This window comes from Saimiri boliviensis, chromosome 5, assembly GCF_048565385.1.
Source record: "Saimiri boliviensis isolate mSaiBol1 chromosome 5, mSaiBol1.pri, whole genome shotgun sequence".
Classification (NCBI taxonomy): domain Eukaryota; kingdom Metazoa; phylum Chordata; class Mammalia; order Primates; family Cebidae; genus Saimiri; species Saimiri boliviensis.
The window spans coordinates 2,598,516-2,625,939 of NC_133453.1; the positions used below are offsets into that span (position 1 = coordinate 2,598,516).

General features: G+C 52.9%; 1 protein-coding gene across 9 annotated transcripts in view; it reads left to right on the forward strand.

The window, feature by feature from the left end:
* The window catches only part of HDAC4 (histone deacetylase 4), a 340,829-nt gene that overhangs the window by 180,955 nt on the left and 132,450 nt on the right, over positions 1–27,424 (forward strand). For all 9 annotated transcript variants that reach the window (XM_039469908.2, XM_039469911.2, XM_039469907.2 and 6 more), the window contains one exon: positions 20,937–21,181. In XM_039469908.2, coding sequence (XP_039325842.1) covers positions 20,937–21,181 — 245 coding nt within the window. The remainder of the gene's footprint in view (positions 1–20,936; positions 21,182–27,424) is intronic.

The window sequence follows — 27,424 nt, forward strand, 5'->3', positions numbered from 1 at the left end:
GGGTACTGGAAGTACCAGAGAGAGCAACCCAGATGCCACACCTCCTCTGGCTTTGCGTCTTCCTGGTGATTGTAGGGAGGGGCAGAGAGTAAACAAGTGAGCAAGTCAACAGGCTGGAACCCACGTGGGTGCAGAGGCCAGAGGGCGCCTTGGTTTTGGTCTGCTTTTCTCTTTTTCAAAATAGAGTCTTTCCCAAATGTTTGGTGATCCTGGCTGGCCAGCATCTCAGAGTGTGTCTCTAACAAGCCGGGGGGTGGGGGGTGGCGCATACTGACTCTTGTTACCGGCTAGGTGGCAGGCAGAGACCTGATCACCTCCCAGCGGTACTGGATGCCACTCCCTGTTGCTCTGTTCTCTGAGCCCGGAGAGGGCCCTCTGAGCTCCTCCCTGGAGTCCCGGCCTGGCTCCCACAGCCCCGCCCCCTGGCATGGCAGCTCTCACTGCTGCTGTTCACTGCCTGTGCTGGCCTTCCTGTCCAAGCCTGGGACTTCTGGGAGAATGGGGTTGGTCCCTGCGTGGGGGGCAGAAGGGATGAAAGGTCACATGCTGTTGACAGCTCAGCCTTCCCAGGGCCATTCTGGCCTTCAGACCAGCCTGGCTTTGGCTCTCTGATCAGCCAGCCCCCACTGGCTCCCAGAATTCTACAGCTGCTGTCCGCCTGTGGGAATCTGTGTTTTTGGAGAGAATATCTTTTTTCCTTTCTTTTTTTCCTGCTTTTAGAATGGGGTTGAGGGAGTAGGGTCAGTGCCCTAGCCTGTGTTCTTTACAGGAAGCAATTCTTTAAATGTCCAATGGGAAATGCCCCCCACACCCCCAGCTCAGCCAGGAGGCCGTGGGTAGAAAGACCCTTTCAACCAAGTCTCACAATTAAGGTTAGAGATGATTTTGGCTCCTAAGAATACTCTAGAAATCTAAAGCATCCCAGTTCACATCACTTCTTTCCCTTTCTGTGTAAAAATGCTTCTCATTGGGCTTGCAGATTAAAATTTTAGTGAGACAGAAAGTTCTCTTCCCAGCCTTCCCGTCAGTCATGTTAAAGAAAGTGGAGTCTTGAAGAGCGTTTTTCATATTTAAGGGATATTTTCTAAGAAGGGACCCTGCGCTTTTTATGAAACAGTCAGCTAAGGAGAATGGAACCCTTTGTACCTTCGTGCCCAAGTCTAAACTCCACACCTGCAGAGCACGTGACTGCTCTCAAGGAAGTCCCTTCGGGGCGAGTGTTGTCACTGCCTCTGGTTTGTTTGCTTTTGGCTTTTTTGGTGGCTTACTTTTGAAAGCAAATGCATGATCAGTGACAGCAGTCCTTAAAGACATTTGAAGATGCTGGATTCTGGGGAATAGGTTATGTGGCTTAAGAATGTCTGATGGCTCAGTGAATGCAAAGTGGGAACGGCACTGCCTGGGTTTCCAGCTGTGTCTGCAGCTTCAGCTTTTGAACCACTGGGTTTAGAAACCACAGTCCTTGCTTGCTTCAGACAGAGTCCCAAGAATTGGAGCCTAGTGTTGGCTGTCTGCCGTATCTTTCGAGTTAAGCCAAGTGAGGTGAGAAACTGGTGGAACGGCAATTTCAGACGCAGATTCCTTTCATGTTTCTTTTTTCTCAAGATAAAACTCAGTGCTGTGGATTTCTTCATCCTCATTTGACTAAACCCAGTCTCAAGATGCGTGCAGGGGCCTGGACCACCCTGGCGACCGTCACCGTTAGCAAGCTGGACTTCCAGCCCCCAGGAGAAGCACGGGGAAGGGCGGAGCCTAATTCCTTCCAGTGTTCTAGAAGCTGGCTTTTATACTGTTTAGTGATTTTGTATTGTGAGAGCAACAATTCTGTTTATACGATTTTAAAAAATAGGATGAGCCGGGCACGGTGGCTCAAGCCTGTAATTCCAGCACTTTGGGAGGCCAGGGCCGGTGAATCACAAGGTCAAGAGATCAAGACCATCCTGGCCAACATGGTGAAACCCCGTCTCTACTAAAAATACAAATATGAGCTGGGCGTGGTAGTCTCATGGCTGTAGTCCCAGCTACTCAGGAGGTCGAGGCAGGAGAATTGCTTGAACCCGGGAGGTGGAGGTTGCAGTGAGCCGAGATTGTGCCACTGCACTCCAGCCTGGAGCCTGGCGACAGAGAGAGACTGTCTCAAAAACAAAAAAAAAGGATGAAAGAAATATATTTTCTTCTGTCAGACCTTTTTGTTTAAATTAATTTTGAATAGGCCCATTTAAAATGTACTACAGGTGAATTTTTTTGTGAGAAAGCGATTTTAGATGCATAAAATCTAGCTGATTTTATTATGCAGTCTTGCTTGTGATTTGCTAAGATTGCTTCATTGTCCAATAAAGCAGGACGAGCCACTGTCCACCTTCTTTTAGGATGGTGTGTGTAAAGGACCCTCTGTGTTTGTGGAGTGTGTTTTAAAGGTTCTGTGCTTAGGTTCTTGCTGTAAATCCTCTCCAAGAGTACGCCAGTGAGGGAATGAATAGTGCCTTTTCTTGCTGGTCCCAGGACAGTGCCACAGGAGCCGGCTGGTTTTCACTGGAGAGGGTTCTGGCCTCAGCCGCATTCAGGCACAGGCACGTCCCAAGCGGTCATTGTATAAATGTTCTTATCGCACCTGTTGAGGGTACTCTGTCACCAGGAAGTCAGGATGGTAGGATTTCGTGCTGTCACTCTGTCCCCTAAACTGGCATTTCATCCTTTATTATGATAATATAAAGGGGACCTTGTGTCACAAATGAAACACTGCTAATGGAAGTGGCTGGACATTTCCCTGTGCGAGTTTAAGCTGGGCCAGCCTCCCAAGCCCTTGTGCTCACAGCAGGTAAGAAATGCACACATTTGGGTAAAGCCACTCACCACTCCCAAAAACGCAACATTGAGAATAGGATTTGTCACTGAGTTACTTTCTTTAAGAACCTAGTTTTGCTGTAAAGAATGCTTGCCCCATCAGCATGTGCTCTGGATCTGCTTTTCCAAGCTTTGAAAAATGGAAATCAGACTGCCATGGTGCCCTGCAGCTTGCTTTTATCTTTTTGTTTTTTAAACTCAGCGTTGTTTCTAAGATTTGTTTACGTCATTCGACGTGGCTGGGATTCGTTCACTTTCACTGCTAGATAGAGTTCCGCATTCTCAGTATTCCAGTGTTTATCTGTTGCTCTGTTGATGGTATTTGGGCCGTTGTAGTTAACGCCGTGATCATGAATATCCTTGTACCATTCTCCTCGTGTAGCCGTGCAGAAATTTTTCAGGGGTGACTGTACCAAGGAGAGGACCCATTGGTGGGTCACGAAAGCGAGAGTGGCCTGTGAGAAAGCCACTGTTGTAGAAGGCTCCCTGTCATTCATGCTGCTGCTCCCACACCCCGGCTCCCTGCCTCTTCACCTGGAGTTGGGCTGCTGGTGTGAGGTGGGGTCTCCAGGGGCCTGATTTTTTTCCCCATGGTCACTAACGTGGTCCAGCACTTGATCCTTATCTCCCCGGCCGTCGGCGTCCTTCCGTGGAAAGCCTATTCACACATACTGCTGTTCTTTGGAATCCTCTCCTTCTGACGGCTTTATTCCTCCGAGATTCAGTCTTTCACTTTTTAAGGCTGTCTGGGGAGCAGAAAAGTTTAATTTAAATGTACTCAGATGTCACATTGTCGCATTTTTGAGTTCTCTATCACAAGGATATTTTCCGATAGTGTTTGCTAAAAGTTTCAAAATTTTGCCTTTCACATTTGAGTCTTAATCCACGTGGAATCCATTTTGGCGTGTGCCGTGTATAGGGACGAATCCCGTATTGTTCCCTGGAGAATAGTAGAGTGGGTATCTGTGCCAGCTACGTTTGCGGAACAGCCTGCTTTTCCACTGTAATCTGCAGAAGACCTGCATCTACCGTCTCTGGGAGCACCTCAGCTTCTGTTTCTCAGCTCTTATTCCATGTAGTTTTATAATCAGCTTTTAGGATCATGAACTACCTTGCACTGTACCTATACTTCAGTTTTGAGAGAATCATTATCTGTAGAAAGTAAGTCTTTCTTACTTTCTACAGGTGTGCACGGGTGTGTGTGAATTAACAGCTGTGCATGTGTGAATAACAGCTGTGCACGTGTGCGTGTGAATAGCAGCTGTGCGTGTGTGAATAACAGCCGTGCGCATGTGCGTGTGAATAACAGCTGTGCACGTGTGCGTGTGAATAGCAGCTGTGTGTGTGTGAATAACAGCTGTGCACGTGTGCATGTGAATAACAGCTGTGCGTGTGTGTGTGAATAGCAGCTGTGCGTGTGTGAATAACAGCTGCGCGTGTGTGCATGTGAATAACAGCTGTGCGGGTGTGTGTGTGGATAACAGCTGTGCGTGTGTGAATAACAGCTGTGTGCGTGTGCATGTAACAGCTGTGCGAGTGTGAATAACAGCTGCGCATGTGTGCATGTGAATAACAGCTGTGCGGGTGTGAATAACAGCTGTGTGCGTGTGCATGTGGATAACAGCTGTGCGTGTGTGTGTGAATAACATCTGTGCGTGTGTGAATAACAGCTGTGCATGTGTGCATGTGAATAGCAGCTGTGCGTGTGTGAATAACAGCTGTGCGCGTGTGCGTGTGAATAACAGCTGTGCGCGTGTGTGTGTGAATAGCAGCTTTGCTTGTGTGCGTGGGACTAACAGCTGCGTACGTGTGCATGTGAATAACAGCTGTGTCCATGTGCGTGTGAATAACAGCTGTGCATGTGTGAATAACAGCTGTGCGTGTGTGCATGTGAATAGCAGCTGTGCGTGTGTGTGTGAATAATAACTATGTGTTTTAAATTTATTTTATTATTATTATTATTTGAGACATGGCTTTGCTCTCTTGCCCAGGCTGGAGTGCAGTTGTGCAATCTCGGCTCACTGCAGCCTCTGCCTCCCGCACTCAGGCCATCCTCCCGCCCCAGCCTCCTGAGTAGCTGGAACCACGGGCATGCAGCACCACACTTGGCTATTTTTTTGTAGATTTTGTAGAGATGGGGTTTCACCATGCCTCACAAGGTGGGCTGGAACTCCTAGGCTCAAGTGACCCACCTGCCTCAGTCTCCCAAAAGTTGGGACTGCAGGCAGGAGCCACTATGTGCTACCAACAGCCATATTGTTTATCCAACAAATTCTTTATTCTCCTTAAAATTCTTTCTGATGGATCCTGCCCGGTCTGACCGCTGCTCTGGGGGTGATGTGCTTTATTCCTGGCGGGTAAGGTGAAATGTTACTGTATGAGCCAAAAAGTCTGAAGTTGCTATTTTATGTCACTGGCCTCTATAGCCACGTGGGTTACGGACATCTGACACGGGGCACTCCTTCCCCACTCAGCTCTTGCTGTTCCCCACTATTTAAATTGTCCTTGACTTCAACCCCACAAGCGAGGGGATCTTCTCCCTTCTTCCTTCCTTCCTTCTTCTCCCTCCCTTCTTTCTTCTGCCTCCTTTCTTATCCCTCCCTCCTCGTCCTCCTCTTCCTCTTGTCCTGTGTTCTTCATGCAAAATCTGTTTCCATTTCCCTCCGCCGCCCAGTTCCCTGCTCACCTTTTCTCCGTCCCCCTTTCTCTGGCCGCCTCTGTTGTTGATCCTCCCTGAGGCTCCTTGGTGAGTCTTTGGCTTTCTTAGTGTTGATTCTGGTCTGTCTGCTTATATCCTGCACTTTCTTGAAGGACAGCTTCCTGTGCGTGCGATTCCAGCTGGACCACGGCTTCCCCTTGGTGCTCAGCTGCTCCACGGCTCCTGGCTTCTGTGGCTATGTTTCCTTTGCGGAGCGATCTTGCCTGTACTGCAGGGCCTCTGAACTCCGTCTCTGGTGGGCTGCCGTTTCACTTTGCAGCTGTCGTAATTCCATTTTGCTTTTCATGCTTCTTTGTGCTTTCTGTGTCTACAGATGCTTGTCTCCCACCATTTCTGGAAAATTCTCAGCCATCTGTCTTCAAATATTGCCTCTCCAGAGTTCTGACAGTAAGTCGAGGTTTGCAGCTCAGAGCACAGACTCTGGAACCTGAGTTCCTGGCCTAAATGCAGGCCTTGCCACCTGCCAGCCATGTGGGGTGGGGAGACCAGGCAGGAAGGATGAGTGCCTGCAGGAATTCCATGCTGAGGGGCAGAGGCAGCTGGGGGGTGTCAGCTTGGATGACAGGTGAGGTAGGGACAAGCACCCATACCTTCCCTGTGACATCGAGTTAGCTCTTTGACCCAGGTGGCAGGGATTAGCTCTGTTGGGTGCAGTCGGAACCCTAAGAGGCTTTGGTGTCTGAAAACAGAGGAGGGGGGCATCAGAGGCCCCTGTGTGGGCTCAGCACCTGCCTTGATAGGAGCTCCAGAGGACAGACTTGGGGTGCCCTCTGTCCTGGAGGGCTGCATGTACGGTTGAAAGCTAACCCATTCCCAGGGCCTGGCTGTTGAAGGGTGAGAAGCGGTAGACTCTCCGTGCCAGGCCCGGGATGCCTGGTCCCTCCCTAAGCCCTTCCTGAGCCCTCATCAGTGGTGCAGCCCTCCATCGACCCTCTCTTCCCTGAAAGGAGGGTTTCTTGGGTCAGCGGAGGGGTTGACAGTGCAGATGGCAGACTGTAAGGGCTGGTTTCTTTAGACGTGATCCGAATCAGAACCTCTGGTCATTTCCCTGGAGCCCATCACAGCCTGCCTGCCAGGCGCCTGCTGTTCCTGGCGTTCTGCCTGGGAACTCATGTCTGTGTTCCAGAACCTTCTGCAGTATAGACACCTTTCCCATGGAGGCTGGTGCATTCAGGCTGCCTTTTCTAATAAACACCAACCTGAGTCACTACTGCCTGACCTGTGGGGGTGGTGGCCCAGGCACAGGGGCTGCTGCATCACGGTCAGCATTGTGGTCAGCTGTCCACCTGCAGTCCCTACACCTGCACAACACCGGGACGCCAGGACACAGGCCAGCCAGCAGGATACCCTGCGCAGAGAAGAGCTCACAGGTTCACAGAAGCCCCGGGCTAGATGCTTAGAAGTGAGGACTCTTGGGCGGTGTGGTGGCTCACGCCTGTAATCCCAGCACTTTGGGAGGCCAAGGCGGGTGGATCACCTGAGGTCAGGAGTTAGAGACCAGCCTGACCAACATGGAGAAACCCTGTCTCTACTAAAAACACAGAATTAGCCAGGTGTGGTGGTACATGCCTGTAATCCCAGCTACTCAGGAGGCTGAGGCAGGAGAATCACTTGAACCAGAGGCAGAGGTTGCCAGTGGGCCGTAATCGCGCCATTGCACTCCAGCCTGGGCAACAACAGCGAAACTCCGTCTCAAAAAAAAAGAAATGAAGTCTCCTGCTTTGCATAGGAGTATGAGGTTTACCTAAATCTGCTTCATTTTTCGAATTATATTCCCTTCATTCTACGCTACGAAGAGCATTTTAATTTCTCTTAGAAGAGAGAGCTCATTGGGTGAACTGGACTCGAACTCCTAATAGGAGCTGTGGGAAGGGAACTGAGGAAAGGAAAGCCAGTGTTTCTTTCTCCCTCTGCACTGGAGAGCAAATCAGCTCCTGTTTTCTTGGTGCTTTAAGAAGCTGGAGTGTTTCTGAGTCCTGGTTGAATCCCTCGAAGCTGAGAATTCCATCTTAGCGTCGTGACTGTGGTGGCACCTCCCAGCCCTCACCTGTACCGCTTTGCACGCAGAAGGTTTTGCGACTGAGGAAGCCCTGGCCAAGGCTGGGGGTGAGGGATGGGGGCTGCAGCGAGGTCTTTCCTGCTGGACTGTGGGGTGGGGACTGGCAACTGTCTGGTCACCTTGGCAGTCCCCACACCCTCCTTTTACGGAAGACAGTCCATGGGCGTTCCTCTTGTGCATGTTTGTAGAACCGAAGTCTGTTTCAGTGAAAGCAGTTCAGCTTAGCGACCACGGGACTTCTGCTTCTTAGTGATCATGGAAGGAGGAAAAGACAGCTCCCTGGATTCTTTCTTATATCCAGAAACTGTAATTTTTGTACTTTCCAATGAGCCTTCTTGGCTTCTAGTTAGAGTAAAAAATGGAAGTTTCTAAATCGGAGCATGGTCAGATGTGTCTTTATCCTTGACTTGTGTGTGAAGCTGACATTGATTTTGCTAGAATAATTCAATTATTAAAAAGGGACAGGGAAGATTCTTCCCAGGTGCACCTGTGTCCACCTTGTCTGTGCTGGGAGGGCACCCGCTTGCTGGGGGTTCATAGTCTCTGGGGCTGGGCATCCACGCCAGGGGTTCATAGTCTCCGGGGCCGGGCATCCACGCCAGAGATTCGGGGGTTCGGAGTCTCCGAGGCCGGGCATCCACGCCGGAGATTCAGAGTCTCCGGGGCCGGGCATCCACGCCGGGGATTCGGAGGCTCCGCGGCCGGGCATCCACGTTGGGGGTTCGGAGTCTCCGGGGCCGGGTATCCACGTTGGGGATTCGGAGTCACCGGGGCCGGGCATCCATGTTGGGCTTGCGGAGCTCTGCCCCTTGATGTTTCCCACTCTCTCGCTGGGACCCTGGACAGGTCAGGCCCTTAGCCTCCTCGAGGTAGCTTCTGCCTGCCACCCTGTTGCACAGGCACCCTACAGGGCTATGTGCCTGTAGAACTGAGGCTCCGCTCAGCACTGCCTGTACCCAGGAGGCTGAGCTTGCTTCCTGGGCTGTACTGTGCCCCATAGCCTACATCTGGGTGCGGGAATCAGTCTGCTCCAGCTAAGGCAGCATGGACGGGCTCTTCCTTTCTTGTCGGTTCTCTTTGCCTTCCTGGTGCTCAGCTAACTGGACACACCACAACCTACAGCTCCACCCTCCTGGACACACTTCTGGGCATCGTGGTCACTGATTCATCACCCTGGGTGACATAAAGCTTTTTCTGGGCCTGTTCTTTCGTCCGAGAAGTGTGTGGAGCTCATGAGGCCAGAGGGTACCTCTCCATTGAGGAAGCCTTGCCCTGTCTCTCCTGGATGGCGATTCTCCATGTCACATGGCCCTGTCACCACCACTCTTGTGTGGACGGTACATCTGCTCCTGTGATGAAGATCAAGCCACACCCATACCAGCCCCTCTCCCAGGAGCTCCTGTTGCCCTGCAGCACGCAGGCATCCTGCTGCCACCCTGATAGATGGAGGCCAGGGTGCCTTCCCCAGAGTCACGCTGCTGGGTCTGAACTCACACCCGACCACAGAGTCTGTGCCCTGCCCACCGCACCACTCTGCCTGTCTCCAGGTGTTACCAGCATCTTCTCCTCGTGTCTTAAGTCCACACTGGAAATTTGGAGAGGCCAGGTCTTTCTATCTGAATGTCCTGTGAGACAGCCTAAAAGGAGATTGTGGGTGGAGATTGCTCTCATTAGGCTTTCCTTGCAAACACCACCCTACTCTCTGATATTGGAGACTGCAAGGCTTCCTGGCATAGGTAGTCCTCATCCCACACCCGTGTCCCCCAGGCTGGTTCGAAGGTTCATGAATGAGGTGAGGGCGTGGGGACAGCCAGCCCTCCAGCTGCAGCCCGCTCGCCTTCCCCATCAGGACGTTCTCCACTCCAGCAGACTCAGAGAAGCCCTGGGATGCTGGAGATGCCTGCAGTGGGGTGGAGCTGGGGGAAGAGCCCGCCACCTGCAGGGACCACCCTTCTCGGTGTTAGAGATTTGGGCTGACTTCATACCTTACTATGCCTGCATCCACTCAGACTTTTTCTGCTAGTAAGAATGCAGTTTGAAAACTCGTAGATCGGGAAGGTGCTTTGAGTTTGGTGGAAGTGAAAGTCGATTTACCTAAAAACAAAAAAGAGCCAGTGGAGTAAATGTACACCTGGTAGTAATTGCAGCTTTTTACTTTTAGCAGTGACAGTCATGTTTGAGGAATGTGTCCTTTCAGTCTCTGCTCAGCCAGCTGGGCTGGGCCACGCCTCTCCTATTGTCACCTGTTTTCCTGGTGCTGTTGGGAAGGAGCTGGGGACGGCCAGGCCTCTGGGGCTGTTGTCTCAGCCTTGAGCCACTTTGCGGGAGCACATCCTAGGTCACTGCCACAGCCCCAGGAGCTTTTTAGGAAAAAGGGACTTTATTTATCAAGAGTTTTGGGCTGTAGGCTCTCTGGAAACAGTAATTACGGGGAGATCTGGCCTTTGGTCAGGAGTGAAACCAAAGCCCAGGCCACAGGGAGCCGGCCAAGGGGTCGGGCAGGCCCACTGGAGGTGGCTTTGGAAGACCGTCAGCTTCGGAGCAGGGGTTCTCGGGCCTCAGGGGTGCCTGGGTTTCTGTGGCAGAATGGGACTGAGGCCCCCTCATTGCTCCTAGAGCCCTGTGTTGCTGACCATACCCAGCCTGAGGACCCCCCAGGTGACCTGTGAGCCCCCCTCAGCACTTCTCAAGACCAGCACCCTCCTTTCCCTGCTCAGCCACGTCAGGATGCCAGGGCTCTGGTTTGCTGTCCAGTAGTGTGGTCCTGACAAGTCACTTACACTGTCTGAATATCACTTTCCCACACCTGCCAAGTGGGGTGTCCCTCAAACGAATGAATACATAGGCACTGAAGACCATAGGCCGGAGTTTGCCCCAGGCCCTGTGATTCCCCGGTCGTGAAGAGAACGAGGCAGGGGACGTTTCTTGCGTGGGTCCTCTCCCGCCTCCTGCCAGAGCGCAGTCTCCTCTGCTGCAGTTCTCAGGGAGCTTGAAGCGCTTCACCTCCCTTTGTGTGTAGAAGGCTGAAGTGTGGCTCCACCCAGGCCTGGCCACTTGCCGAGCTGCCTGCCTTCTAGAACTCTGCACCGAGGACGCACTGAGGAGCCCCGCGTTGAGCGCAGTCTGCCTGTGATGCAGCTCTCTCCCGCCCGCCCCGAAAAAGCCTTCCCATATGCACGTCTATAAATACCACTGTGTCTTGTGTTTGGATTTACTTCTTTACATTTTGATTTCAATTGAAAACAATACAAAACACCCTCTTCTTGCACCATAATATTTTCTTATTTTTATTTTTCAAGCATAATTTAACTTAGGGTGAATTGTTAACATAAGCTTTTGTCTTTGGCATTGCATATATGCATGTAAATGAGATAAAAACAGAAGTGGCATATAGAAACTCATCTGCATATGCAGCCTCAAGGTAGGGCCACGGAAGTTATATACGTCATCGGTGGAGCATTTTAAATCTTTACCTTGAAGATTACTTCTGCCTTCTCTACCTCGTCTCTACTTTTCGTGCATGCCTGTCCCCGCCGTGTTAAACAGAACAATTGGAATTCAGTTAAGAACGCGTGGGGGAGAATGTCATTGCATGTAAGTCACAGTTTTGAATGGACCCCGATTATGACCTGCGAGGGTCTTTGAATATCAGTTTTGGTGCAAGGTCCTCTCCAAAGCTCCAAGGAGGAAAGGCAGGTCAAACACGCATGTCCATCCCTCTGGAAATTCACAAACCCACCAGTAAAGATGGATAGGTCATAAGTCCCAACCCCGTAACAGCGCTCACCCCAATCTCCAGACTGTGGCCTCTAAGACACAGACAGGACGCCCATGGGGGTCAAGAAATTACGGGAAAAGCCCAGAGCATCTCGTAGCAGAACAGGGTGCTGCTCTCAGAGAGCACGCGCGGGGTCAGGAGGAGCCAACCAGGGGGCTCCGGCTCATCAAGGACAGGACTGTGAGCATTTGTAAACAGTGACCGGAAAAACACCCTTCCCCCACTGCCTCCCCAAAGCCCAAGCCGCAGGGAGTCGGCCAAGGTGTTGGGCAGGCCACGAGACCAGCTCACGATGTTCAGATGTGGGCAGATCAAGGGAGAGTCAGGCATGGCCCTGCCTTTCTCATAAGCACTGTTTGTGAGAGTAACAAGACAGCTGATTTTGATCCCTTCTCATGATAGAAATGGTCCCGCTATCAAGTGGACAGGGGCTGATGGAACGCCAGGAGCTCTGTTTAGAGCCCTGATGGAGAGCCAAGGCAGCGATCATTTGGAGCCTCGCAACATGAACCAGCCGCCCAGGGTGCAGGGGCTCGCTTAGGTCTTGCTGGGAAGCTTGACTGCCTCTGGCCAGGCCTCCCGAGTAGTGCCCAGCTTACAGAATAACGGGGGACAGAGCTTCCTTGTTCACACAGGGGTGAAATCAGCAAAGGGCAGATGACCCAGTGTCTTCAGCTGATATATTATCGGGGACAGGGGCAGGAGGTCGGGGGAGTGGGTCTTAAAAGATATATCAGCGAGTTACAACGTATTTGGATCTTGATTTGAATGTTTATGAAACTATGGGAACACCCCCTGGCTGTTTGATAGTATTATAGAATCGTTGTCAGTTTATTTGGTGTGTGGACAGCATTGGGTTTGGAAGTCTTTCTGGAGAAGATGCTGTGGTGACTGGGACCTGCTTCCCTGTAATCTAGAAGGTGGAGTGGTGGGCGTGCAGAGGATGTGAGATCAGCTCGATTACACTATTCTTCGTGATTTTGTGTATTTTTGGAATTTCTCATAAAAGATACAAATTTATATTCCATAGAAAGGTCAAAAGCTCACAAAGATGAGGGGTGACATGAATGAGAGTCTGGCAACTGACAGCTGGTGACAGAGTCACAGTGATTTGGCAGACCCAAAAAAGCAGATCTTGGCTAACCACAAGGAGCACTGAGAACCCACTGGATGGGAGCCACACCGCCACAAAGGGGTGCTCTGCAGAGACCGATCCTGCGGGGCTCTGCGTGGGGACAAGAGCAGGCTGCGGATGTGGGTGTTGCAGCCAGAGCAGGGCCGCCGGTCACTGTGTTCACAGGGAGTACTGAGTACGGGGTCCCTCCCTCGGTATGCTGAAGGCTCAGCCCTCACCCTCCAGTCTCGGGATGGATGGTGGGCCAGCCCCAGGGGAAGGTTCTCTGGGCACTAAGCTGGGGGCTCCTGGTGATGCCGCCTCCAGTCCCTCCATGAAGCCTAGCATGGGGGACGGCACTGTGCCTACAGCTTGCAGGTGGTTTTCGTGCCTCCACTCGCAGTCAGTGACACATGACTGCGGCCACCTGACGCCTGAGGGGAGGCTCTTGCAGGGAAGGTGGAGAGCAGACGAGACTCCGCAGGGAAAAGAAACCTTTTCACCGGGCGTGGTGGCTCACGCCTGTAATCCCAGCACTTTGGGAGGCCAAGGCAGGAGGATCACTTGAAGTCAAGTTTGAGACCGGCCTGGCCAACATGGGGAAACCCCGTCTCTCTCTACAAAGAAAGAAAGAAAGAAATTAGCCAGCATGTTTGCGTACACCTGTAATCCCAGCTACTCGGGAGGCATGACAATCGTTTGAACATGGGAGGTGGAGGTTGCGTTGAGCCAAGCGCACCACTGCACTCCAGCCTGGGCGACCGATGAGACTCTGTCTCAAAACAGAAACAGACATACAGACACACACGCGCGCAAAAACTTGTAGTAAGCTATCATTACTATCTTCAGGAACTAGACAAGATATTTTACCCAGGAAAAAGGAATAGGATGACATAAAAAAGAGTATCCAGGGTCCGTCATCCTCTAAAAATGGCTGTTTGATTTGTCAAGTAGAAACAAAACAGCAAAAATCATGAGCCCTCAATTAAAAGGTTAGAATACATTTAAAGAAGTCACATACGAAGAAGCATGTGAGACGAGACCAAGCAGGAGGGCGGAAAAGACCAAATGTTGTTCCCGGAGCCCTTCCACTCGGGGGCTGGACGTTCCAGAAGGAGAACATGGGAAAAGGGAACCCCCGTGAAGTTCTCTGAGCTGCTCCCCTGACGGGAGGGCGTGAGCTGCTGCCTCCAGAGGACCAGCCGGGTCTCCAGCGGTGGGTGTGAAAGGTCTTCACCAAACCACACGGCTTTGAAATTTCAGAACACTGGGGCCCCGGAGAAGACCATAGATACCTGGAGAGAGACGTCGAGTGGCCTTCAAACTGGAATGTCCTGGAGGGGCCGGCCCGTCCAGGCCAACAGCAGTACAGACAGACGGAGCGCCTGCCCAGGGCGAGCCGTGCGGCTTCGGAGGCCGGGTCTGGGCCATCCTCGCCCGACCGCCCGCCTCACTGCCCGAACCTGAGGATGCAACACCCAGCCCTTTGTCTGGGCCCGACCCCTGTTAACCACGTGGCCCCGCTCCCTCCTCCTTTCCCACTGCCTCGATCACCCGACGTCACTCATTTCTCCAGAGGGGTCTTCTGCCCGACTCCCACCTGAGAGCTGTCGGTGGCCACCGTGGAGGCAGCTTGCCCTCCAGACCACGCCTTCTGGCACCTGGTTCTGGTCCATGTGCCCGCCCTGCCAGAAGTCGCAGACAGGGTGCACCTGGCTTCCTGGGGTTTGCCCATAGCTTCACCCCAGAAGGAGCTCTTGTCCCCTGCCCCAGATGCTGACGGCAGATTCGGACTCCCAGGAACCATCCTCAGCCCCTCGTTCCACTCTATTGGTGCTGCTGCCTTCAGTCTTCAAAAAGTAGAGGACATGTTTTCAGGGCCACGTATGTGTACACCTTATAATCATAACAAAGTAAGAGGACATTTAACAGAGTCAGAATGCTGCTCATGGGTAGAGGGTGCGTGTGGTTGGAAGGGCTGCGGAGGGTGACCTTTGGGGCTTCACGGAAGCAGTGGGTGCACCGGTCCCTTCGTTACTGTTCTTTTACTAAACGTTCTTCAGCATGGGTGACACATGACCCAATAAATAAAGAGGGAAGGCCGTTTTCACTAAGCCCTGCCTTTCTAACGTGCTGTCTGCCTCCTCTCTGTCCCGTTCTCTCTCTTCCCCCCACCCCCACACACAGGCAAAATGTCAGTGTGAGAGGAAATCATGGTTACATAGTTGAAATAGCGATTATTTTTCCCTTGATTTGAATGAGTCATTCTTTACTTGAAGAGACCCTAAACGTTGACCATGCTTTCTAAAGAATAGTGCTGCTTTTTCTTCCAAATCTTTGTGATGGCATGAAATCGTGTCCTGAGAGAGGACCTAACCATGTCATGGAAAATGAGTGTGCTTCTTTATGAACATTTATTTTAAAAGAGAGAGAGGGGCTAACAGATTTTTCTGTTTGTGATTGAGAATTCATTCACAGCACACTGACCATCTCCCATTGAACTCTGAATGCAGCCTTTGTGCTTCTACTGACGTCAGGAGTCTGATTGTATTAATATGTTTCTCAAGGCACAACCTATAAAAGCCATTTTCTGCTCTACCATAGAATATTCATGAGAATACAGACTTTTTTGTTTTGATGCTGCATTCTTTAAGTAGAGAAGGTTTTATTGTTTTCTTCTGGGTGCTTTGGGTCAGAAGCACTAGCAGCTTCTGCTGGGAACTCGTGGCATTTTGAATGGTTTTTGATACAGAAATAGCACACGTCACGTCTGACACAGCCGCCAGCGCACGGACGCGTGAATGGGATTGTGGTTCTCATCTCCGCAGCTGGTGAGTGGAGCCGAGCCTGGGACAGCTTGGGCCCCGACCCCACGCACCCGGCGCCCAGGGTCCTCATTAGGAAAGAGAAGCATTTCTCAGGAGCCCCGGGGTGGGTCTCCTTGGCCTGTGAGCGCAGAGTTTGTGTTTTTGAATCCCGCGTAAACACCGCTTTGTCTTCAGAGGTGCGTGATTGCCGTGGCCCTCCGTGGCCGGCGGTGCTGGATGGGAGGCAGGCGGTGTGCTGCCGTTGATCTGCTCTGCTCTTAGCTTACTGTAGCAGAGAGTGCGGTTTCGTGTGGCAGTCTGGTAAATCAAGGCAGTGTGAACATCCCTTTCCCACGCTGTGAAAATGCAGGAAGTGCTGTGATGAGAACGGGCAGCCTTCTGATCAAGGCAGCACGGTGCGGCCGACTCCCCAGCCTCAGCACCACCGAAGCCCCCTCTGGCTACACCATGCCAGCGAGTCCGGGCTCCTCCTCAGCAGACGGCGGCTGCTCTGCCGGGCCCCCGCCTCCCTGCTCCTCAGGGGACCCTCACTCTTCGGTGTCCAGATGGGAGACGCGCACCGAACGGGAGCCGTGCACTGTGAGGGTGACTCGCCTCTCGCCATCCCTCCAGGGCAGATCAGCGCCAACAGCTTGCAGCATGCATAAGACTGCTGGAGAAGCGGGAGGGCACTGGAAGGAGCCCGCCCGCCCGCCCTCCTCCTCAGCCGCTGGCCCAAGCAGCTTCCCAGCTGAAGGCTGCATCGTTCTCTCTGTGCTCTCACAGAATGGAAGCTTTTAGCAGAAAAAGGAGTCTGTAAGCGACATTCAGAGGATGCAGGCAGCACTTTCTTCCCCCACAGGGCCCTCTCTTTTGGGAGTGGGGCATGTGGTGCTAGGCTGCTCGGCGGCTGCAGACCTTAGCCCAGCTGCGACGTTCCAGGTGACACACGCACAGGAGGTCCAGCTGTGCCGCGGGGGGTGGGGGTGGTGGCAGGAGCGTCCTCCAAGCCTCAGAGGAGAACTCCCTGGCAGCGGCGCGCCGTCCAGCGTGATCCATGTCTGACTGTTTTCATTGTCTCTCAGCCCAGTTGACAAATTCCTTTTAAGATGAAATTTGAATCAGTTTGCGGAACTTGTACAAATCTTCCAGAAAACAGCTTAAAAAACAGATTAAAGAATGAGGCTAGGCACGGTGGCTCATGCCTGTAATCCCAGCACTTTGGGAGGCCGAGTTGGGTGGATCACCTGAGATCGGGAGTTTGAGACCAGCCTGACTAACATGGAGAAACCCTGTCTCTACTAAAAATATAAAAAAAAATAGCTGGGTGTGGTGGTCCATACCTGTAATCTCAGCTACTCAGGAGGCTGAGGAAGGAGAATCGCTTGAACCCAGGAGGCGGAGGTTGTGGTGAGCTGAGATCACACCATTGCACTCTAGCCTGGGCGATGAGTGAAACTGTCTCAAAAAAAAAAAAAAATGAATGAATGAATGGCCTAGGAATTAAAGCATTAGTAGCTTGAGTAGACTGGATGGGAAGATGCATTTTAAATTTTTTTTAAAAACAGCAAGCAGTCCCCCACATCCCACCATTAAAATGTAGGTTATCCAGATGAGGCCACATCCAGGGAGAAATTCCCGCCCTCAGAGGGCACTGCCTGTCCTGGGCATCTGAGTGAGAGCATCCCCTCCATGCTCAGTGGCGGGCGAATGCTGGCCGGCATCGGCTTCTCACAAGGTGAAGAACCTTGTGATCATTTACCATTTCTAAGAACTCCCAGGTGGCGAGGGCACTTGGCCCACATCAGCATTGAGCCGCAGCTCAGATCTGGCCAGGCGCCTGTGATGTGATGGGAATTTCAGTACTGGGCTTTGCCTCTGACCCTGATGAAATGGCGTCAGCGGCGTTTGCATCAAGATCACCTCAATGCCATCTCTGTTATGTGCTTTGACCCAATATGAACTTGTGTTTCCTTGTAAGATGTCCTATGATTCCAGATTCAGAGGAATCTGAAAAAAGTTTGGAGAGAGAAAATTCCACTCAGGTGGCAAACGGTGGTTGCAGAGCCTGCCCACCTACCCCACTTTGTCCTGAGGAGCTGGGTCCAGTCTGGCACCAGAGTTTCTGCTGCTTCCCCTCACGCCTTCGCTGCTGTCCCAGCCCCAAGCGTGAGTGACACTCTAGCATTGCAGGTGCAAGTAGGGCTGCTCTCTGCGCCCCCCTCCTCCCCATACCCATGGCCCTCCACCTGCACCCCACCCTCTAGACTCTGGCTTAGACACCCCCTGCCCTCAGTGAGGCACAGCCTTTGGTGGGCCCTTCCCCTGGGCCTGCTGTCAGCTCCTCTGCTCCTTGGGGTCTCACCGGCTGCCCTGGGCCTGTCCCCACAGCCCCTGGCACAGAGCAGGAGCCACTTGTGTTCCTTCAGGAAATCAATGAGGAGTAGAAACATGGGCTCGTCATGTTTTTGAAGTTAATAAAAAGGATCCCTTAAAAGTTGTTTTATGTTCCTTTTTTAAAGAGATCAACTACCAGACATTTGCGATGCTGCCCGCCCTCCATCTGTGAGAAATTAGAAATGAAGACGGATTCGCCAAAGCCAGCAGCAGGCCAGGCTCGAGCCCAGCCCCTGGGGCAGGACCCTGTTTCTGCATGGGACCTTGGGTCACATCGGCACATCTTATAAGCAGGGGTCCCACCTGGCCCCCTACAGAGCCAGATGAGGCCGTGCATGGGAAATAACCCAGCTTACAAGATGCGGGGCCATGCGGTTACTTACTCTCTGTGCCTTTTTCTTTACGCTAAAATGTCTCTACTTAACCAAACAAAAAGAATATGAGAGAGACCATTTTCATCTACAAATCTAGAAACCGGCATTCTAAATAACATGGTCGGGGTTCTGTTTTTCTAACTTTATCCTCTCCTAGAGGTAAACGCAACTTTACCCTTCTAAGTTACACAAGTATATGCATTCACTGACAGATCCACTGGCAGATGTCACCTTGTGTAACTTAGAAGAACAAAGTTGTGTTTCTCCCTGGGAAGCACAGCCCGGCTCACCTGAGGTGCTCTAGGAAGTCACTGTGCAGGGCCCTGGTTCTAGGAGAACCGTGTGCCAGTCACGGCCATGAGTGCGGAAGAGGGAACGGAACCTGACTGTCATTCACGAGTCCGTGTTTTCAGGAAAGCGTTGAGCACCGCTGTGCTTGTGAGAGTTGTACCCACAGCCCTTAGCGCCAGCAGCAGGGAGCCCGCAGCTGAGTCTCCTTCAAGAAGCCAGGCCCTCTTCTCTTTTTTCTGAGTTTGCGAGTTTGCTGACTTAGTTCTCCTCCCTGCCCTTCATATACTTTATTCCGTAGAAGAAAGTCTGAAGCAGATGTAGGTGAACTCTGGTGCTTCGTAAAACCAGCATTGCTTACGCAGTTTTTCCATTTTGCTGTATCTTATAAAAATGATCCGAAAAGGGAAGAAAGGAAATGAATAGGGCCCAGCCCTCACCCACGTGTGGGGTGGGGGTGTGCGTGGACCCCTGCTCCCTGGTCTTGCACATTGAACACACGGTTCATGTATGTAGACTCTTCTCACATAATAGCAAATGAAAACCTTTTGCTGTGTCAAACTCAACACTCAATTAAGGTCTAAGCACATGCATTACAGAAGCTGGGAGTTGCACTTCAGTGACTTGGGGGAAGAAACCGAACAGGAACAGTCAGAGAGGAGGATTTCATTTAAAAACAGCAGCAGCGACAGGGCAGCCCCGTGCTGCACTGTGAATGTGCTCAGATCTGTTCAGAAGCTTCTGTCCCTTCTGGGTCGCTTGATGTCCTCTCACCGTCCAGGAAAGTGGCCTGAGCTGGTCTTCACAGCCTGAGGCCCGGGCACTCCTCAGGTTCAAGTGAGTCCGGCCCAGGACAGCCAGCCCTTAGCGGCAGGTTAGGAGCAGGACCAGCTGCATGTGGTGGTGGTCGGAGGTAGGGGAGGTGAGATGGTTATGTCAGTCAGGGAACCTGAGAGCACCCCTTACCCTGAGCACCAAGAGCTCAGGTGACTGTGGCTTCCGCGGCTGAGCGGCAGTCCGGGGATCAGAACCCCAAGCTGAGCTGGTGCCCAGGCCCCCCCAAAGCATTTCCCACCATTTTCTCAGGAGAAGGCTGAGTCCTGGGACCAGGTTTCCCGTGGTTTGGAGGCAAAGCCAGTGTGGGACTCGCCGCCCGGGTGGTGACCGTAGCCGTGCTTTGCACAGAAGGTAGTTGCCACTGTGGCCCGTTTCACCCACATCAGTGGCTTTGAGACCGATGTGCAGTTTTTCCTAGGAACTGAGTGACAGACAAGTCCTGGTCTTAGGCAAGACCAGAGACTGGAGGGCCCTGTGGGCTGGGTGCCAGGGTGAACGTGGGTGCGCTGTGCTCAGGGAGGCACCCAGACAAGGTCATGTCTAAAGGTGCCAACCCTGAGGGGCGAGGAGCTGGTTTTCTTAGCAGCCCTCTTCTGGGCTCACACACGCCTCTGAGCCTGAGACTCTCCTAGAGGGCAAGGCCCCACCTCCCTGCTTGGCCCAGGTCGCATGGGTGTTGGTTATGGGGAGCTTTCTGAGGGGCGAGCCTCTGGGAGGGCAGTAGGCAAGGTGGGCTCTCACTTGGACTCTCAGCGAAGTTTTCCGCAGAGCCATGTGTCTGAGAAGTGACACTCGGATGTCCCTGGGCTGTGTCAGGAGCAGTGCTGGCTCAGAGTCAGTGCGCGCACGCACCGCGTGCTTTCAGCATAGGGACCTGCGTAAAAGGGGCGCGCACATTGAACTGTTTGTGATATTTGTAATTCAGACCTACCCCCTTCCTGCATTACTTTTCTCTCTTTCATTTGGTATTGATTTGTAAGGAATGAAATTGATTCAGCTTCTGTTCCTCATCAAAATGACTTGAAGCCTTTTTTCGATAGCACATTAGGACAGGGCAGAAAATCCATTTCTTTGCGAGGTGCAGAAACGCATGCCCAGAGGAACGCGCTTGTGCCAAGAGCCAGGAGCACGTCGCGTTGGCTGCGTCTGGTAAACATGTTTTCCAAGGGGGCACTTGTCTCGCCATGGAAACGGGCTCCAGGTCTCAAGCGTCTGTCTGGACCACTTCTGGGGCACACACTGTTCTTGGTTCACACACGGCTGCGCAGTGGCTTCATCAGAAGAGGAGGAAGAGGAGCAGAACAGGCCGTCTTCCTGTCTGGGGGCTGGCGCCCACTCTTTTCCTTGGCCAGCCGGAACCTTTTCTTTATTTTTCTCTTGATTGACTTCTAGAAATGATGTCAGCAAGGCTTCTGGGCCTGTAGCGGGGTCTTCTGAGAGCCGGCCTCCCGGGGAAGGTCGGGAAGGAACAGGGATTGTGGAGTGTGTGTCCTGGCCTGACCTTCCACAGGCTTTTGTGTTTTTTCTTTTCTTTGGGGAATGGGCCTCAGAGGCCACTGAGTCTTGCATTTTGAGTCTGCTGGTGGAGAGGGGAAAGGAGTATCCGATCCTCAAATGTCCACAGGCCCCCCGTGAAGGTGGCCAGCGTGTTGGGTGGGGGCCCTGGGACCCGGGGACGGCAAGGGCGGCAGTGACCGGCTCTCCTGCTTCTTCCCACAGTGGACGTGGCCACGGCGCTGCCTCTGCAGGTGGCGCCCTCGGCAGTGCCCATGGACCTGCGTCTGGACCACCAGTTCTCTCTGCCTGTGGCGGAGCCTGCCCTGCGGGAGCAGCAGCTACAGCAGGAGCTCCTGGCACTCAAGCAGAAGCAGCAGATCCAGAGGCAGATCCTCATCGCCGAGTTCCAGAGGCAGCACGAGCAGCTCTCCCGCCAGCACGAGGCGCAGCTCCACGAGCACATCAAGGTGAGGCGCGGCGTGGCGTGGCGCGGCGTGGCACGTGGGTGGGCCAGGCCTCCGGCGCCCTCAACTCCCGGTGACGCCAGGCCTTGGCCTCTGCAGAGTGTGCCGGCCCCAGGCATGATGGAGGCTCCTGCAGGAGGCCACCCACGTGGGGCTGGTGATGCGGAGGCCAACCGCAGGCAGCACTTGTGTGTGTTGTGGAGGAGGCGTTGTGGGAAGCACATTCCAGGCAGGAAGAGTGCGCTTCACCTGATTTCATCTGAAACATGCTCAGAAACACGAAAGCTCCCAGAGGGAGGAAACACCAGAACCTTAGTGACCCTTGCTGGGAGGTGTGTTGGCAAATCCTGTGTTTTCTTTTTTTTAGGACTTTGCTGTGTTTTCCATTTTCTCTGCTAACCTTTTATTATTACAAAAAGGTAATATTTTCTTCCAATTTAAATGTGATAAGGAAAAAACAAAGACTTTTTTTGGTATTTACCCTCTACAAATATTAATCTGATACCAGATTTTAAAATTAAATACATTGGAAATATGTATTAGTGATATGTAGTGAAGTTCTATGATATAGTTGGCAGACTAGTTATAATATCTGTGATTATAATATGCTGTCACGGCACTGAAAACCATATACAGCAACACCGTCTAATAGAAATACACATGAGTATATTGCAATTATACCAGTAATTTTAAATATTCTAGTGGCCACATTAAACAAAGTGAAAAATCTCACAAAATCAGATTAAGTTGTCTATTTCTGTGTAACAAAATTACCCCAACACTTAGCCGTTTAAAATAGCAAGCTTGTATTATCTTGCTCTGTGGGTCAGGAATCCCAGAGCAGGTTACCTGATGGGGTTTTCTATTATGCTGTATTAAGATGTCAGGCAGGGCTGTGGTCTCATCTGCAGGGTTGGCTGGACTGAGGTGGGAGGAGCTCCATTCAGGCTCACGTGGCCACAGGCAGGAGGCCTCAGGTCCTCGTCCACAGGGCCCCTCACAGAGGGGGCAGTCTGAGAGGAGGCCTGGCCAACGTGGAAGCCACAGGGTCTCTCATGGCCTGATGTGGGAAGTGGCAGGCCACCACCGACACTGCTGCTGCTGTTCATGCTGAGTCTTGGCAAGCCAGTGGGGCCTAGACACGTGGGGCATGTCTCCATTCGGGTCAGCTGCATTCCAAGCCACATGTGGTTCGTGGCAACTGTTGGACAGTACAGACGTACAGCATCAAAAGCCTGTGACCGTATGCCACCCGGTGCTTCTGAGATGCTCACGTGGTCCACGGGTAGGAGTTGTTCAGCTGAGGTCATGGCTGCCTGACATTAGCCCACACCCAGATGTTAGTGTGCAGAGTAGCTAGGGTGCATTCCTCTGTTTCTGCTCTAGCTGGTAACTCTCTTGACCACAGGATCCCGGTTTCCCCTCCTTGTATATGTAAGACACTTTGTTCCATGTCTTTATTTAATAATCACTGTTGAAAAATGACAGTAAAGTAGTATCAATTTTCTGTAGGCTTAGTGCCAGACTTCGGGGGAGGCTGCATCCCACAGCTGGACTGGCCCTGGAGGACAGGCTCGGGGACAGCTCCGAGTCCCCTCTCGTGGGTGCCAAAGCTGGGCTGGCCCTGGAGGACAGGCTCGGGGACAGCTCCGAGTCCCCTCTCGTGGGTGCCAAAGCTGGGCTGGCCCTGGAGGACAGGCTCGGGGACAGCTCCGAGTCCCCTCTCGTGGGTGCAAAACCATTCTGTGAGTGCCTGTGCTTCAGAGGTGAGCCTTGAGAGCTTTTTCCTCATCCTCCTCTGGCCTTGAGAGACGGGGGCTGAGAAGTTTCTGCCTGGAGGCCCTGAGCCTTTGGAGTCTGACCGGTGCTTTGGCGTTGGTGGGCTTGGGAGGTGCCGCTGTTGCTGCTGCTTTTTCCTGGATGCACTGGCCTGCTAACGTCAGCATTTGACGAACTGAGGATTGCACCCTTTCCTGAGCTCTTGAAGCCCATGCTTTATCATTTTTGGTCTCAGAGGCTGGCCCACCAGCCTCCATTGGAATCCTGTCCACTTTAACAAGTGCACTCCAGTTTAGGGTGGTGCAGTCGGGGGCTCCAGTGCCCCTCGTGATCCCTGTCATCCTGACACTCCTGGCATGTGGGACATGAGAGAGGACACAGTCTTCACTTTAGTGACAGCGCCACTCTGTGCCATGGACGGGCCAGGCTTGCCTCCCTCACCGCCCTGACCATGGGCAGCTGCATCTGGCCTCTGTTTTTCAAGCCTGGGAGAAGAGTTTTCGAACTGGGTACAGAAAACAGGTGCATGCCAGGCAGACGGCACAGGTCACCGGGAGTCACCGCAGGCAGGCCCTGCAGCCCACCCAAGGCTTCAGCTCGCCGGCCTCTCTGTGGCCAGCCAAGAGTAGCCCTCGTAGTCATCAAAAGTCACTAGGATCTTAAGCTAACAAGTGGCCACTCGTTTTATTTAGTTTTTGTGCCATAGGCTTGCATTCTATGACTCTTAGAGGCAGTTTTGTAGAATGAGTATTGCAGCTCCTTTGTATTCTGCACGTTAGAAAAAACCCCACGTGAAGCCTGGGGACTCCCGAGAGCAGGCTTTTGACCCACACACTGCCCTGCACTTCTCGGAAGCCCCTGTTGGCTACTGGTCCCGCCTGCCTGGGGATGTGAGGACCGCTGGCTCACTCTGCAGCCTAGCACAGAGCCTGGCTGAGGATGGCCTTGGGGGCTCCTGCTGAATTCCATTTTTCCTGCTGTCACTGCGCCCATTGAGCCCTGTGGTCCTCACCGTTGATCCACCGGGAGCATTCACAGCACATGATTAGGACACCGCCCAAAGCTGCCCTGGGTATTGGTGCAGAGTGAATTGTGGATGTCTCATTCTGTGCTGAGTGAATCTGTAGCTTTGACAAGAAGACATAGATGAGAAGCTGAGGAGTGAACCTAAGTCCCATGTGTTTGATGAGGGCTCCCAGCGTAGTCCTAGGAAGCCAGAAGACATAAAAAGACACTTGAGTTGGGGTCAGTGCTGCCACCTCAGGGCGAGGCCCAGTCCCACCCCCAGAATGCCTCTGCCTCTCCTCTCCTGGTGCCTCAGGAGCTGGCCTCATTGCTCACAAGAGAGCCCTCTGCCCTGGTCCTCACGTCGCTCCTGCAGGCCGGGCCTCGGGCCATGCTCCTCATTCCTGGAGGGGTCCCTGGGAGGGTCTGCCCGCCCCCCCCACAACAGCAGCAGTGGCGGACCGACCCTCTGAGAGATGGCTGGTGGCCGCAGAAGTGTGGCTCTGGAGCCCATCTCAGGGCCAGGGCCTCAAAAGCACGGAAAGAAGCTAAGAATTGCATTTCTCTTTGTGTTTTAATCATTTATTTTGTCATTAAAATAGAGATTGCAAAAGGCATTTGAACTACACAGTGGTTTCATTACATTAGGAGGCTTTATTTGGATGATTTAAACTCCCTTTATAGGCCTTCATCTTGTTAGTGACATTTGGCAATGGTGTTTGTCAGACAGATTTCTTGAATGCAAAATCTAATTAGTGTCATTAAATCATCAGTGAATTTGAATAGAGTTTTATAATTGAAAAGGGAATCATTTTTAGAATATAACTTAAATGGTTAATGTTGGGTAAATAGGCTCCCTTAGGAGAGTTTTAGTGCTCATGACCCTCTTGCAGCAGTTTAGACCCAGCCTCGCCCCTCCTGCTCGGACACTGCTTTTCCACCTAGGAGGGGATCCCAGGTGAGCGAGGAAGCTTCTCTCTTGCACTTCTGTGTTTTTGTTTCTTTGTTTTGTGAGGTGGTCTCGCTCAGCTGTCACCCAGACTAGAGTGCAGCAATGCTATCTCGGCTCACTGCAGTCTTCGCCTCCCAGGTTCAAGCAGCTCTCATGCCACACCCACCCGAGTGGCCGGGATTACCAGCATACACCACCATGCCTGGCTGCTAACTTTTATATTTTTGGCAAGGACAGGTTTTTCCCATATTGGCCAGGCTGGACCTGAACTCCTGGCCTCAAGTGATCTGCCTGCCTCGGCCTCCCAAAGTGCTGGGATCACAGCTGTGAGCCACCGCACCCAGCCTCTCTCTTGAATTTCCGATTAATGTCTCCCAGAAGGGGATGGAGAGGGAGGATACAAACATAGGTACCCAGAGAGGGTCCAAGGACAGGCCACAGTGTCATGGCTAGAGCATGCCCCAGGCCAGTGAGTGATGGAGTAGCAGGGACATGTAGGAGACCCCAAGCACAGGACTGGGCCCCAGCACCCGCCGCAGGGTGCATCTCTCCCCAGGAGGCACAGGGCACCCCCCACAGGGGACACCTCTCCCCAGGAGGCACAGGGCACCTCCCCCAGAGGACACCTCTCCACAGGAAACACAGAGCACCCCCCACAGGGGACACCTCTCCCCATGAGGTACGGGGCAACCCCAATAGGATACACGTCTCCCCAGGAGTCACAGGGCACTCCCCACAGGGTCACCTCTCCCCAGGAAGCACTGGGCACCCCCCACAGGGGACAGCTCTCCCCACGAGGCACGGGGCACCCCCCACAGGGTCACCTCTCCCAAGGAGGCACAGGGCACCCCCCCCCCCATAGGGCACATCTCTAACCAGGAGACACGGAGCATCCCCTATAGGGCACATCTCTAACCAGGAGACACGGAGCATCCCCTATAGGGCATTCTTCTCCCCAGGAGACACAGGGCACCCCCCTACAGGGCACACCTCTATCCAGGAGACACGGGGCATCCCTTATAGGGCATTCCTCTCCCCAGAAGACACTGGGGCACCCCCTATATGGTACAGCCTCCAGGGCAGACACTGAGGGATTCCCCCCATAAGTCACAGCTTCCAGGGCAGACACCATAGGCCACAGCCATCCATGGTAGACACCAAGGGACCCCCCTCCCCCCAGGCACAGGCTCCAGGGCAGGCACGGACGCCCTGTGTGTGGGTTGCACATCGCCCCCGTAAGGCTTACCCTCTCCCTGCGCTGGTGTAAGGCCTGCCTTTTGTTCCCCTCACTTCAGGGCCCTCCCAGTCCGACTCGGGACACATGAAAATCACGTACACATGGTTTTAGCACTCAGGTCTGTTTGACTAGCAAGGCTGGCCTCTTTTTCTTGTATGTGTGGGATCGGGGGACGTGTGGGTTGTGCTGTGGAGAGCACAGTGTGTAAGAGAGTTTTCACAGCTGTTTGGTCGATAGCATGACTCTTCCTTTCAGGGAGGGTCTAACGTGGAAAGGAAACGTAGTTTTGTGGCACTGGAAGCGCGGGTCATGATTCTCGTTCCCTTTACTACCTGGCCAAGGGAGCTGAAGAGGTGTAGTCCAGGCTCAGCTTTCCGGTCACCTGAGGCAGCTGTCAGTGAGCCTTAGGGTGCACCTGGGCTGCTCCGAATACCTTTTCCAGGGCTCCACGCCAGGACAGGGCTCGGTCAGGAGGCAGGGCGTTTGGAGCAGGGACCCTCTGTGGTGCCTCTCGGTGAAGGCGAAGAGCAGACGGGAAGACCCCATCCACACCTTTGCTTAGCTTGAGCTGCCTCCCAAGCCAGGCGAAGACACACGCACGTGGGTATTGGGCCACAGGGGCAGTGGGGCCTGGCAACCCGTGGGGCACGTGGGCACATGCCCGGAGAGCCCTGGGTGCCACGGCCCGCCTGGTCTGCACCTGGCATTCCTGTCCATGGGCGACAGCTCACCGTCCGTGGCGTCCACTCTCCCGCCCTTTCGTCCTGGCCCTGCCGCTGAATGTGGGTGCAGCGTCTCCCGACTCTGGGGCTGTTCCCTGGTAAGTTGAAGAGGAGACACAAAAACTCAAAAGTTAACTCGATACAGTGAAAATCTTTTGGGGTTTCCACTTGAACATTTCTATATTGAATTCTGAAGTCAGAGTCAAAGCAGCTAAGTTCTGGGGCTCTTAAATTTGATTCAGAGTTCAGCGTACACTTAACAAACTTAAATACGGTTAGAGTAATGGGATCGGCGGTGATTGGTTTTGTCTTTGCTTTTCGTAGAAGAATCACGTGGTAGTCATCTTATTTTAAATTGCTCATTAGAGTTGCAGTCTGCAAACAATGCTTCCAATAACTCTTCCCCCTTGGAGTAGTCTTGCCCTTTACGTGCTCGTGAGGGCGCAGCTGCAAACCATTTTAGCTCACTTAAAAATGAGCACATCTCAAGCCTGAATTCGGGACCCAGTGACGCACCTGCCCTCTGGAAGCCAACTCAGGGTGCCCCACGG